Source organism: Punica granatum, chromosome 8, assembly GCF_007655135.1.
Source record: "Punica granatum isolate Tunisia-2019 chromosome 8, ASM765513v2, whole genome shotgun sequence".
Classification (NCBI taxonomy): domain Eukaryota; kingdom Viridiplantae; phylum Streptophyta; class Magnoliopsida; order Myrtales; family Lythraceae; genus Punica; species Punica granatum.
In genome coordinates this window covers 26,723,768-26,736,690 of record NC_045134.1, presented here as the reverse complement: position 1 = coordinate 26,736,690, position 12,923 = coordinate 26,723,768, and the positions used below count along the sequence as shown (strand labels likewise).

Genomic DNA, 12,923 nt, shown 5'->3' with positions numbered 1-12,923 from the left:
TTGCATGTGTGATATAGCGTTGATAGTCGGATTTCTATCATTTATACATATTGAGTTATTGACACATGATGCAATAATAATGTTAGTATTAAATTAGGAATTTCATGGGGACACATAATGAAAGCGAACTCTTAGTATCTCATTTACAAAAAAAAAAAAATCCTAATGAGGGTCAAAAAGTGAAAATAATTATAAGGCATAAAATTTCCATTAAGGAGAAAACATACTTGTTGAAGAAATGAATTAACCCATAACTAAGCTCAAAAAAGCCCGCCTCCTCATCCTCCGGTCAATTTGTCATCTTCTTGAGTGGAAATAAAATTCAAGTTGATAGGTAATTACCTTCCTTCCATTTACTTATATATAGGGCTTAAAAGATTCAGGTAGATATTTCACTCAAAAAAATATCCTGTAGATAATATCAACATATCAAGAGCGTTGAGCCACTCATGCAAATACGGCTATAATAGAAAGTAAGAAAACGTGCTCTATGCTGTGCTCTACCTGTGGAAAGGGACGCCGGGTACCGAACAATAATTACGAGATTATTATCTAACCAACCGCGACAAATAATGTACAATATGTCCGGTGTTGAAGTAGGCCAACATTTCGCAATTGGGTTTTATTTGGTTATTTCTCCTTGAAAGCCATTCTTCTCGACAAACTTCTCTTTTCCATGTGGGGGTTGAAGTAGAATCAAAGGAGGGTGTCTATGCTCGTACCGACCACAGTAGATAACGGACCATATCGAACCTGCCCAATATTTTCCGGGTTGAAAAGTTTTTTTTTTTGTCCATGAATATGGGTTAATTAACCCACGGGTTAATTTAATTTGATTCTCACCTTAGAAACAACTTAGATGGTTTGGAGAGGCCGATATATAGGCGCAGTACATATATGGAAAACACGCTAGGAACTGGGAACTCACATTAAATACATTTGTCCATACATGCATTTGAGAAAGCATGTTTGCAAACGAGTATATCACGGGACATTATGTTATAAGACTCAATAAAAGAAGTTTCAATCTTATTTTTTTAAACGACATTATTTCACAGATATATAACCAATAGGTTTATGTATTAAATAACTGTTAGTTTATGACACATGATACGTGTGATATACCTATTAGACTTTCTCAAGAAAGAAACAAGTGCGGACAATCGTAATTATAGTGAGGCCCCAGTTTCTTGGCTAATACATGGATCTCTATCAGTTATGCTCATCTCTCCATCCGTGCAATATAAATTAAGGCCTGACTCCTCATGTTCGCACCAAAAAAAAAAACAAGAAATCCCGAGTTAAGAAATCAAAGAAAGAGTTTCGATTTGTTGACAATGGCAGCGAATGTGAGCAGCCACTACCATGTGGATTTGCTGGTGAAGGAGAAGAGGAATTTGGAAGAATATGAAAATGGCGATCGTCATCGGCAGATAAATAATGTCATCTCATCACCATCATCAGTTCTTCCTCCGGAAAATGGCAATGGTGGGATAGGTTTGAAGCTCGACATCAATGGTGGCAAAGGTGTAACCAGCAATGGCGGACTGTCAGTGTCAGTCCCTGCAACACCTTCCCTTCCTCCTGTGATCTCTGGCTGGTATGCTGATGTTTCCTCCCTTAGCCCAGGTAAGTATATTTCTTTGGGAGAAAGATTAAAAATATATGCATCATGAACTATATATACGTATGCCAGTTTAATTAACTCGTGTTCCGGAGCTGTCGGGAAGTGTACGTAATCGTGAAGCGAATGTTCAGTGTCTATCGGTATATGCATTGTGCTGGCTATGTTTTACAAAAATCTTTCGGACAGGGGAAGCACGTTTTTATGAGGTGGAGAAGGTTCTGTTCCATGGCAAGTCCAAATACCAAGAGCTTCTCGTGTTTCAGGTGATTAATGGATCCCTTGCTCGATTCAGGATCCCTAGAAACATATCTCTTCACATATGAACTTGATCCAACGACCCCGATAATCCAGTTCAAACAATCGGACCAGAAATTAAAAGGATAGGGTCAACATCAGTTCAAATTTGGCAATTAATATAATTATATGTAACTTTCTTTCCATATATATATATATATATATATTTTTTATTGTCTATATCTATCTATTTCTTAAATGATTCATGACCTATCAAATTATATTTTTTGATAGTCAAAGAAGCATGGAAAAGTTGCGATATTGGATGGTAGTCTACAGCTCACAGAGAGGGATGAGTTTGCCTACCAAGAGATGCTCACCCATCTCCCTTTATGCTCAATCCCTCACCCTAAGAAGGTTAATTAATTAATTAAGTCCTCTTCAAATTAGATCATATATATATGTGTGTGTGTGTGTGTATCATACCTAACTCTGGTTGTAACGATTTGGTAAATGTCATTGATCAGGTTTTGCTTGTTGGAGGTGGGGACGGGGGGATCCTTCGAGAAATATCTCGTCATAACTCAGTCGAGCAGATCGACATATGCGAGATCGACGAGATGATCATCGATGTAATATATTCAACAAGCTGACATAGCTGAATTTCGCTGATAAGACCACATGAACTATCCGACTGATCTGATACATCAATAATATATGCCGGTTCGATTTCTTTCAGGCTTACAAGAAATTCTTCCCGGACATAGCAGTGGGATACAAGGACCCGAGAGTCCAAGTCTACATCGATAATGGTACTATCCATCACCATATCTATATATTTATATAAATTTTACGTAGTTAAAAAACTACTTACATTGAAGACGGTCCCGATTCTCTAACGATTGGGACGGTTTTATTATGTGCAGGGATTGCATTCCTGAAGAAAATTCCTGAAGGCACATATGATGCCATCATTCTGGATGCATTCGTGGAGATGGGTATGTGCCTCTTTAACTGTCAACCTATATACTAGTAGTCTGCTGAAACCTGGATACCCATTCGAGTGATAATATCAGTAATTCTGTAATTGTGAAACGTCGTTACAGGAAAACATGCAGTTGAGCTTGCCGACAATGATGTCCTACGATCAATCGCTAAGGCGCTTCGACCCGGTGGGGTTGTGGCAATCCCGTCTAACAACCCATGGAGCATAGATTCCTCGATGGAGGCGATCATTTTGAAGTGCCAGAACATCTTTGGAGGATCCGTCAACTATGCTTGGACCACAGTTCCATCGTATAATAAGTACAAGTCCTTCCAACACCCATACGATCTTCTTTTGTTGATCTTTGTTTGATGAGATGCTGTTTTTCCTCAGCGGGACGATGGGCTTCCTGCTCTGTTCCACAAAGGGACCTAAAGTGGACTTCAAGAACCCCATAAACCCCCTGAATCCTAACCACTTTGGAGTGGCCGAAGGACCTTCCAAGTTCTACAACTCTGAGGTAAGCTTTTCAGTTTTCCGATCCTTAACGGAACAGAACAGAACAGAACAGTTTTCTGGAATCAAAATCTGACTGCAATCAATTTGACAGATTCACGCTGCTGCATTCTGCCTGCCATCGTTTGCCAAGATAGCAACCGGCTCCGAAGTTGCCTGAAGCAAGTCCTGGATAGAGACATATAAATGCTACTGCTGTTTTGTTTTCGTTCATCGTTTACCTTAAACATGGCGGTCTTTCTGTTTTTTCTTTTGGCTAGATTGATGTCGATGTTCCTGTTAAAAAGTAATGTTCTTCAACGCAGTTTCATTTAGCAGACAGCATAAGACTCCTCAGAGCTTGCAGTCCGTGAATGCATATTCAGACGCTACTATCAAACTGCTCGTAGATACACACACATACACAAGTATCAACCTCATCCTACATTTTCCAACAAGCTATAGCCTCGCTTCTGTGCAGAAAAATAAGCCCGTGGAACTTCCCATATCATCCCTACAGGGGAAGCTCAGATTCCATAACTTTTGCGTTCATGGAGAGTATACACAAACCATGAGGCAGGAAGAAATAAGTGGCTAAAAACACGAGAACCCCAAGATCGGCCTCTTCCCCGACAGCGGGTCTTCGAGGGTCGACCCAATATATCTGAGTCACACACCATAAACAATAGAGACTCGCGATGACTAAAATGAGTTTAGTTGACTGATATGACTTTCTTCTGATGGAGTTGTGCGACTTCACTCTGCAAAATCAAGAAAAGATACACCTCTGAGATGATTGCCGAGTGAATGAGAGACAGAAGAGACGCGTAATGCAGGGAACACTCACCTATTTATGTAAACAAAACCGCAAATTAGGCAAATGCATAAGAAGCCGGTTACTATGACAGCATCAGGGTTGATGGGAGCTCGAGTTTTCCACCAACCAGTGCTTAAAATCCATAAATACGTGGAGGATTGCCCATTTTCCTGCATATTGGGACAGCCCATTAACTTTAAAGTAGAAGGAAGAACGAAGAAGACGAAAACAACAGAGGGGAAAACGACCATGACAGTGTTCATTTGGATATCTCAAAAGATTTAAGACGATACGAACGACGCTAAACTCTAAAGAAACTCCATTTGCAATTCTCTGACACAGTTATTAATGTAAAGATAAAGCATAGAACCCTCTTTGGGGACTATTTTGGGCTATCAGGAGAAGGAACATCTTATAGGAGTATCCATTTGAGAACCAAAGTGACAATCGATACGACTGACAAGCGTGACTTTGCTCAACTGAAGATTTATCACCTCAAACAGGTGATCCAGGAAGAAGTGGGATAAAGAACCAGCCGCCACCAGCAAGAAGCTTTGCCATTTAGTGAGAGGAACCTGCAACAAGAAAAGAAGAATTCGACAACTTTATGCAACTGTCACGGCAAGAGTTCCGATCCAAAGACAAGGCTATTTAATAAGAGAAGGGCGCTCTCAGCAATTCTCCGATCAAGAGACCATTATGAAACATCAAATTCCAGGTACCCAACGGCCTAAAGCCACTAGAATGATCACTGAGTTTGTGATGCTCCATTTCGTTTTCTCAGGCAAGTCAGGTTGAAGTAATTGATTCGCAGTGATCACAACTGAGAAGCTCAAACAACAGACTTCCCTCAACCAAACTTGACACAGCTAATACTGTTTCTCTCTCTTCTCCAGGAACTTCTTTTCAGCAAACTAGAGATGATCCAAGATCCTCAAGAACCCGACTTCCCGACTTCCTTGCACTCATGCAAAAGCTGGAAGCCGGACGAAAAGATCAAATTTTCATCATCGAAATCAGAAGCAGCAGAGTCTGATGACTCACCCCAGAGACAGAATCAAGGACACCCTTTTGGATCAAAACCTTGGAGGCCCAAGAGTAGAGCACGCACAGGGGCAGCCCAAGAATCAGCACGTAGTAGAAGGGGTGGTGGACGGCATTGGCGAGGAAGGAGCCGAGGGAGCCGGAGCCGAGGCCAAGGTCTGCGAGAACGGACCCTAGCCACTCGGAGAAGGACCCCGTGTCCGGGCCGAAGAAGGTGTTGATGGTGTAGGTGAGGGTGTGGTGTGGGGTGAAGCGGCCGTTGGAGACGGTGGTCAGGGCCACCCCGGACCCCATACCGTACATCAGGTGAGCCCCTGGTCCCGGCATGGCTTCTTGGGTCTGCCGGGATCCTGTCGGAGGGTCTCTGCCTCGATTTCTTTCCTTCTGAAGCGATGGCTATGGGATTTCTTCTCTTTATCAAAAGCAAAAAACAAAGACCATTTGACAATTCTCTCAATCAATGGTCCTGTCCTACCATGAAAATGTTAATGATATGCCCATTTGAATAATTTTTTATTAGCAATAAAATTTATCCTATTATTCGTATATTATATATATTTATTAAAATAAAATTCTTAAAATATTTTAAATATTTTATTCTTAAAAAATTAAGAATATGAATAATGGAGTATTTCGGTAATATTTTTAAACCGTTCACAATCGTAGGAGACTTAATCGAGTATTATCTCTCCGGATAAATTGTCACATTTGTATGTATCCATGTTTATTATATAGATACTAATGAAAATTGAGTAATGAGTGTCATGTTATCTGATAACTATTGTCGGAACAGACATGTGATGCTTATATGATAAGTAGTCGAATGTGATATTCAGATAATATTCATATGGTAATTTACCAATGTCAATGAATATTATCTAGATCGTATTAGTGCATATAGTTCTTAGACTTGAGATGAAACGCTATCTCATGTATGGGTAATTAGAATTTGCTTAGCATGAGTATTCAGCAGATAATGTTTCTAGTTAATTATACTTGAATGTAGGTGTCTGATCAAGATGGAATTTACTAACCTGAGTAAACAAGGAAACGGTCCTATGGATATGAGTTTTATTATGGATCGAGAAATCCTCGACCAAGGTAGATAGACTTAAATAGAAAAGGGTTTTTGTTTAAGTTCTATGAATTTAAGAATGAAACTGGAGAATCTATATGGAGATTGTTTCCTTATTCTATTTTAGGAAAATGATCTAGAGAAGTTTAGATATCAGTTTCCTATTCTAGAGTCAAGAGATGTGCATTCCCTCTATATATATGCTATTCACCTCATTGTAAGGGGACATATCAGAAAACACCTATTGATGAATATTTTGAATGAAATTGCCTAGAACGTTTCATCTCTTTCTTATCTGAATAAGTTCATTGTTTAGTGGCGAAAACTCCAATTCTTATCGTTCATCCTTGAGCATGGCGAATCAAAGCGACTTTTTACTCGTGGCGAGTTATCTTATCGAGTGAGTTTAGTTGGTTCTACCATCCACCCTTCTTTCTTATCCAGTTCTGGTTCGTGAGCCCATCATTTGGTATCAAAGTGAAGGTTTTATTCTTGTTGGCCGAGTGAAATACGTGAAGGAGTGAACACACGTGTGATTGAGTAGATTTTGCTAAATATGGGAAGATAATGACTAAAAGCAACCTCAAACGAGTTCGAAGAGGGCTTACTTTCGACTAAGACCTGCTCCTAACATTCCCATGAAGAGAAGAGATTTTAGCACGGCTTAAGCAAGTGACCCAAGCCCTCGACAGTTCAGGTGGAATAAGAAGACACCTATGGTTGCAGAAGGATTATCGCCTAAAGAGAATCCCGACTTTCAACGGAAGTATGAGTGCTGTGGAATTCTTGGTGTGGATTTCGGATGTGGACCGATTCTTCGACTACTACGGCATCCCCGATGATGGAAGCCGAGTTGATAGAGTTGTTTATCGGTTAAAGGGAAAAGCTTCTACTTGGTGGGAGAAATTGCAAAACAATCGTCTTCAAGATGGAAGGGATTTAGTATTTACGTAGAGGCATATGAAACAACTCTTAAAGGTCAGATTCTTTTATTTGGAATATGAAGAACACCTCTATGAATCTGAAGACGGTTGCATGTAGTCTACTTATCCTCTTAAGAATGGAAAAACAAATGTTTTTCATATGACAATTGTTGATGTTGAGGAAAAAGTACAACTTGAAGAAGCTTCTATGAAGGGTGACAAATTAAAAGAAGAAGAAATAGAATCCAAGAATAAAGCAGCTCAAGCGTCACAGGATGATAATGTTCTGATTGAGGAGGATTTAGCGATTGGCAAGATTTTTCAGGAGAAACTAATTTCAAACTCTCCATAGAAAGTCTAGACTGAATTGATTTTAAACTCAGGCCAGATGGAGATTCAAAGTGAAATTGCCATGGAAGATTTATTAGGGGTGTTAAGTCCAATCGAGTCAAAGTTAGCCAAAGCATATATGACTCCACCGGGAAAGCAGCAGCAATTCAGCCAAAGTGATGGTTAGCGCGGAAGCAAAAAGAAGTCGATCTATGAAGAATTACAAGAGAGAGTCCGGACAGAAAAGTTGGTCATTAAGTGGCAAGCTAAAACGCGTTGAACCACACACATGAAAACTAGCAGAAGATTGATGAAGACTCGAGGATGCTTTTTTTTTTTCCAATCGAGAGGGATGTGCTTCAGATTGTAGCCCAACACGTATTCGAATTTTCGGGTCCAAATACGCATTCTAGAAGACTATGGCTGCTACAAGAAGAGAATATTAATACAATATAGTTTCTCTTAATTAGATATTATCTCCTATATTAACTTGAGTCAGTGTCTTAAGTTTCGTATTTAAGATTGTTTCATTATTCTATTTTAGGAAAGTAATCTATAGGAGTTTAGATGTCAGTTTCTTATTATAGAGTCAATAAAGGTATCTTCCTATATATATATGCTAAGAGGATATCTCAGAAATAATATTTTGAATGAAATTGCCTAGAGTGTTTCCTCTATTTTCTTATCTGAACAAGTTCCTTATTTAGTGGCGAAAATCCCGATTCTTATCATTCATCCTTGAGCATGGCAAATTAAAGTGACTTTTCTTACTCATAACAAGTTATCTTATCGAGTAAGTTTAGTTGGTTCTACCATCCACCCTTATTTCTTATCCAGTTCTGGTTTGGGAGCCCATCAGCCATCACCTTTTATAGGCATTAGAATCCCACTAGTATGCCAAAGTTCCCACCATCATTTACTCTGATACGCTCGCGACGGTGAAACGATGCCCAATCCAAAGGTTGAAGGTGAGCAGGGCTAAAACGATATGACGTCTAGGGGGCACGAGAAGGATTGACACGAATTGACCCCCTATCTGCTATGGGATCAAAGCTGATCTAATGGTGCACAGACACTTGGAGTGTGCTTACGGTGGGGTATATTCCGCGGCCATGGAGCGACACGTATCAATGACTTCCTCGACCACACGTGCCCGAGTAGGGGGTCAATGTTGGGGACAGGATTTCGGCCTCCAACTCGATGCGGCCCGAAATGCCCAGCGACCCGAGTGAGTTTCAATGAGGTCTAATCTGGTCATTCACGAGGCATGTCCAGCCCTCCCAGCGAGGCCCACTCGCGAGACCTACTTACGAGGGTCTGTCGGTATGAGTTATAATAGGAAATTTCCTATAACTACGGGATACACTTGCTAATATACTGGGGAATGGGATACGGAAATATATCAAATATCTAGTCATGATGGAAACAAAATCTATTTCTAAACTCTCTATAAATACATGCGTTTTACATGTTTCTCGAGTTCATCAATAATTCACTATTTTTCCCAATATTCACGGCTCACACTAACTTGAGTATCGGGGAGAAAAATCAAGCACCACCCTCAATCTTCCCTTTGTGTAGGTATTCGAGATTAGACGTGAGTTGTGGATCAAGTCTCTTCATCAAATAAACGCACGTGAGTCACTCGTGATTTGGACCCGAATTTCATGGTCCTAACAACACCCATTAACATTGGGGTCCTAAGAGCGTCCACAATAGTTGGTCCCAAGTCCTATTTACTTGAGACCTACCATCGTGCCACATAAGATGGAGTTGGGGTCATCCTCAGACTATCTCCAATGGGAGAAACTCCAAGGGTCTCTAAAGTGGAACAATTTTTGCCACATAGGCATCACATAAATGAGTGATACCCTCAAAAAAAATAGAGACTCGAAAGTTTAACGGTCGGTTTTTTATCAGATCTTCATTGTGGTCTCACACTTTTTTTTAGTAGTAAAAAACCCCACACTTTCTAAAAAAAAGTAATTGTTTGGCCGACTGCATGCCACGTGGCTGGAGCAGCAAGCCCCATAGGGCAAAAGAGCCTCTTTTGCTCATCGCTTAAAAAAAATAAAAGTTGTTGCAGAGGACATGAGCCGCCACATGGCAGCTCATGATTGGCTTAATGCCTTCTCTATGTGGAGAAGCTTGTCTCTCTGCAGAGAGGATACGAGCGCACACTAGAGCGAAGCGCTCCGCTCTGCTCCAATGGAGCACGTCTCTGGTCAAGAGAGATGTTGTGGAGACAGTTTCAAATAAGGACTCACTCCCACAATGGTTGGTCCCAATTCTCATTCAAATTGTGGCCCCAACATATTATTTTCATATTTAAAAAACGAATTTGATATTTTTATTAAATATGTTATCCTAAATGTTATTGATTATACATTTTTATTTTCGGATCCGATGAAAAGTTAATTTTTTAACTTTTGAATTATTTTTAGTTGAAAGTTAAATTATTAATCGGATAAAATATAATATATAATTTTGTATGTTTTTGAGAAAATATTTGACACTAAATTGGTTCGGATCCATATTTCGGATGGAAGAATGGATGAAAATGCTTGTAAGATTTCAATTGGAAAGTAGGAGGAGTGGAATTTGTGTGAGAAATATTTGGATTTTGGGTAGTACTTATAGATTTATTTTTTAAATTTAAAAATTTTAAAATATAATTTTGCCCCTTGAGAGCAGCGCTCGTTAAAGTAGAGCTGCTAAAAAAAACCAAAAGACTCGAAAATTCAAGCCGACCCACACAAACCTATCCGAATATTTAGGTTTTTTAGAACCCGGTTCGATTCTAGGGTCAGTTTACTTTTTGTAGCTCGGATTTGGATACGGTTTCGAGTTTCAAAGGTGAAAACTCATCTGCCCCAAACCGACCCGAATTTATATTGTTTGTATGATTTTGTGTTTGATAAAGCTTTGACCCCTACAGGCCTTTAGTTATATTTGGTGATAGTGATTCTACTATGGTCTATGGAGTTTCAATCATCTCTGCAAAGTTATTGTTGTTAAAGTTTTGTGTGGTTAATCGAGAATTTATCTTATTTGTATTTTTTTACCGAGTTTTTCTTTTAAATCTTTGTTGTATTCGGGTTACTAGAGAACCAATCCGAAAAAATTGGATCCGTGGAAGGTCAATTTTCTTCTTGATTTCGGATTTGGTTCTCGGGGATGATTTTTAAAATAAAAAATCCAACCACTTCGAATCCCTGAAATTTTTTTTCATATCTGCACCGAGTCACCCCGTACACAACCCTACCTTAAAGAAAAATTAAAAAGAAGAAAGAGAGTGTGACAACCACGTCTATCATGGAGCGACGTCCAGCCGGCCCCGTCCCGGATCAGAGGGACGGGGCTGGGAATTGCCTCTACCCACAATGGGGGGGATAGGCAACTAGAATGCTCCCGGTTGTTAGCATCGAGACCCAAAAAGTGCCCCGTTACAATTGTTTTAATAGATCCACCACTATCTTAATAGATACTGAGAAATGGAATATAGTTTTGTTTTCGTCCAACATCTACTTTAATCAAGTGAACTTTTTTGTTGCATAACAATGTTTTTCAATGACAATTCATTTAATCGAGTGAACCTCCGGCTATGATCACCGTCCCATACCCGCAACAAAGGCCCGAGAGCCGCCTCCAACGCTCAAGCTAAAAGAGTAGTAAAAGTGTGTGGAAAAGTGTACTCTTGAGTTACTTTAGAAAGCCTCCAATATATACCAATAACGGAGATAATGATTTCATATAGAATATATGAAAATCTTTTGGGCTTGGTGATGGACCTAGAGGCCTTTATGGGCCGTTATCAGCTTATTGGACATTTACAATGTTATACAACGGCCTACACATCACCTCTCTTGTTTGTCCACAACAAAGAACAACAAAACAAGTTATTCTTTATGGAAAAACAAGAAAATTGTCGATCGAACATACAAAGATCAACCATGGCTTGTAGCCCCGCCCAAGTAAAAAAGGAACAGCCATAAATAAAAAAACACAAGCCAACCGAACCAATGTTTTCGAAGAAGAAAAACAATCGAATTACTAGGTGTGAGGTCAAGGAAGAGGGCGGGTCCCACATGCTGTGGTTGGGCTGTAGTCTAGTGAGCCTTTGATGTACCCTCAAGTAACTTCCCCAAGAAGGTCTTGACTCTTGACATGAGTATGTGTGTGCGTATACATGTGAGACTTGATTGATACTCGAAAGTGCAGTGTTACAGAAACAGAGAGGAGTGAGTGGAAAGAAGAAAAGCCGAAGAAGATGATGAAGCTCCTCTGCTTGACTCTCTTCACCGTCGTCTGCTTCTCCTTCTCCATCGTCCCATCAGTCTGCAGGGTATCTCTCTCTCTCTCTCTCTCTCTGATGAGACTGGGTTGATGAAAGATTCTTCCCTTACCCTTTTCCGCAGGTAACAAATGCGGCAGCGGATCAGGGGCTCAAACCCTCATCATCTCCCTTTGAGGCAGCCCTTGTAACCCTTCAGAAACAGATCGGGTGAGAGCTCTGTCTTATTTGCTCCATAAAGTTTCGATTTTTACTCGTTCTGACCATTTTTATGCCCATAAATGTAAGAATTTGCATTTGCCCCTTGTCAGATTTTTGGGATTGCTGAGGTTTTGTTTCCTGTGATTTTCAGCACATTGGCAGTTGCGAGAATTCTGGTTTTTGAGTCTATGTTTCTTGGTTTCTGTTTCGAATTCAGCTGATGGGCTTCTTCGTTTCTTGTTCTGCGCTTACAGTTACACGTTCGAGGACATCGGCCTCCTCCGCCGCGCAATGACTCACTCCTCGTTCTCCGAGGAGAACAACAGGGCGCTGAGCATCCTCGGTTCAAACATCATCGACGCGTCGGTCTCTTTCCAGTCGCTCCGTAAGAATATCGAGATGTCCCCAAAAGACCTGACTCGACGCATCGCAGAGATCTCCAAGGTGGAGTCATCGTGCGCGGTCGATGGGACGCGGTTGGGGCTGCAGAAGATTATCAGGGTATCTTCCAAGACTGACCCCACGAACCCATCAATCATCTGCGGGGCCTTGAGAGCTATTTTTGGGGCCGCTGCGATTGATAAGGGGGAATGCGACGGTGCTGGGGCTCTGTTCTGGAAAGTTCATGTTGGTGGTGATGGTGAAGTTGGTGGAGCAGCTCTTGATCTGTGATTTCTATGCTTTTGCTGAGTTGATGTTGTGTTTTCTGTAAATGATGATGATGATTATGACAATATTAGTGTCTAAATCCGACTCTGTGAAAGTTTGCTGTTATAAGCGTGGTTTGGAGAACCTGAAAGTTGCATTTCAATTGTCCAAGTTTCTTCGGTTTCGACAAGATGCCCTGCTGGTGCAATCTAATATGCGTGTTTTGATCCTTTTCTTGTGCGTTTGATAA

The 12,923-nt window shown here is 40.5% G+C and overlaps 3 protein-coding genes across 3 annotated transcripts; 2 read left to right on the top strand and 1 right to left on the bottom strand.

Annotated features, from left to right (window-relative positions):
- Positions 1 to 1,234: 1,234 nt before the first annotated feature.
- Positions 1,235 to 3,679, top strand: LOC116189019 (spermidine synthase 1-like). The gene is made up of 9 exons (XM_031518500.1): positions 1,235 to 1,629; positions 1,814 to 1,890; positions 2,156 to 2,278; positions 2,389 to 2,493; positions 2,601 to 2,673; positions 2,788 to 2,859; positions 2,968 to 3,166; positions 3,240 to 3,366; positions 3,457 to 3,679. Exons 1-9 carry the CDS (start codon positions 1,266 to 1,268, stop codon positions 3,520 to 3,522), a joined length of 1,206 nt encoding a protein of 401 aa, XP_031374360.1. The 5' UTR covers positions 1,235 to 1,265; the 3' UTR covers positions 3,523 to 3,679.
- A 43-nt stretch (positions 3,680 to 3,722) lies between these two features.
- On the bottom strand, positions 3,723 to 5,675 carry LOC116189020. Its single transcript, XM_031518501.1, has 4 exons — positions 5,203 to 5,675; positions 4,653 to 4,733; positions 4,189 to 4,328; positions 3,723 to 4,102 (listed from the first exon to the last, which is right to left on the bottom strand). The coding sequence occupies exons 1-4, from the start codon at positions 5,527 to 5,529 to the stop codon at positions 3,856 to 3,858; spliced, it is 795 nt and encodes a 264-aa protein (XP_031374361.1). The 5' UTR covers positions 5,530 to 5,675; the 3' UTR covers positions 3,723 to 3,855.
- Positions 5,676 to 11,665: 5,990 nt separating this feature from the next.
- Positions 11,666 to 12,902, top strand: LOC116187613 (protein NUCLEAR FUSION DEFECTIVE 2). The gene is made up of 3 exons (XM_031516449.1): positions 11,666 to 11,875; positions 11,949 to 12,034; positions 12,280 to 12,902. The coding sequence occupies exons 1-3, from the start codon at positions 11,801 to 11,803 to the stop codon at positions 12,695 to 12,697; spliced, it is 579 nt and encodes a 192-aa protein (XP_031372309.1). The 5' UTR covers positions 11,666 to 11,800; the 3' UTR covers positions 12,698 to 12,902.
- The last annotated feature ends 21 nt before the right edge of the window (positions 12,903 to 12,923 follow it).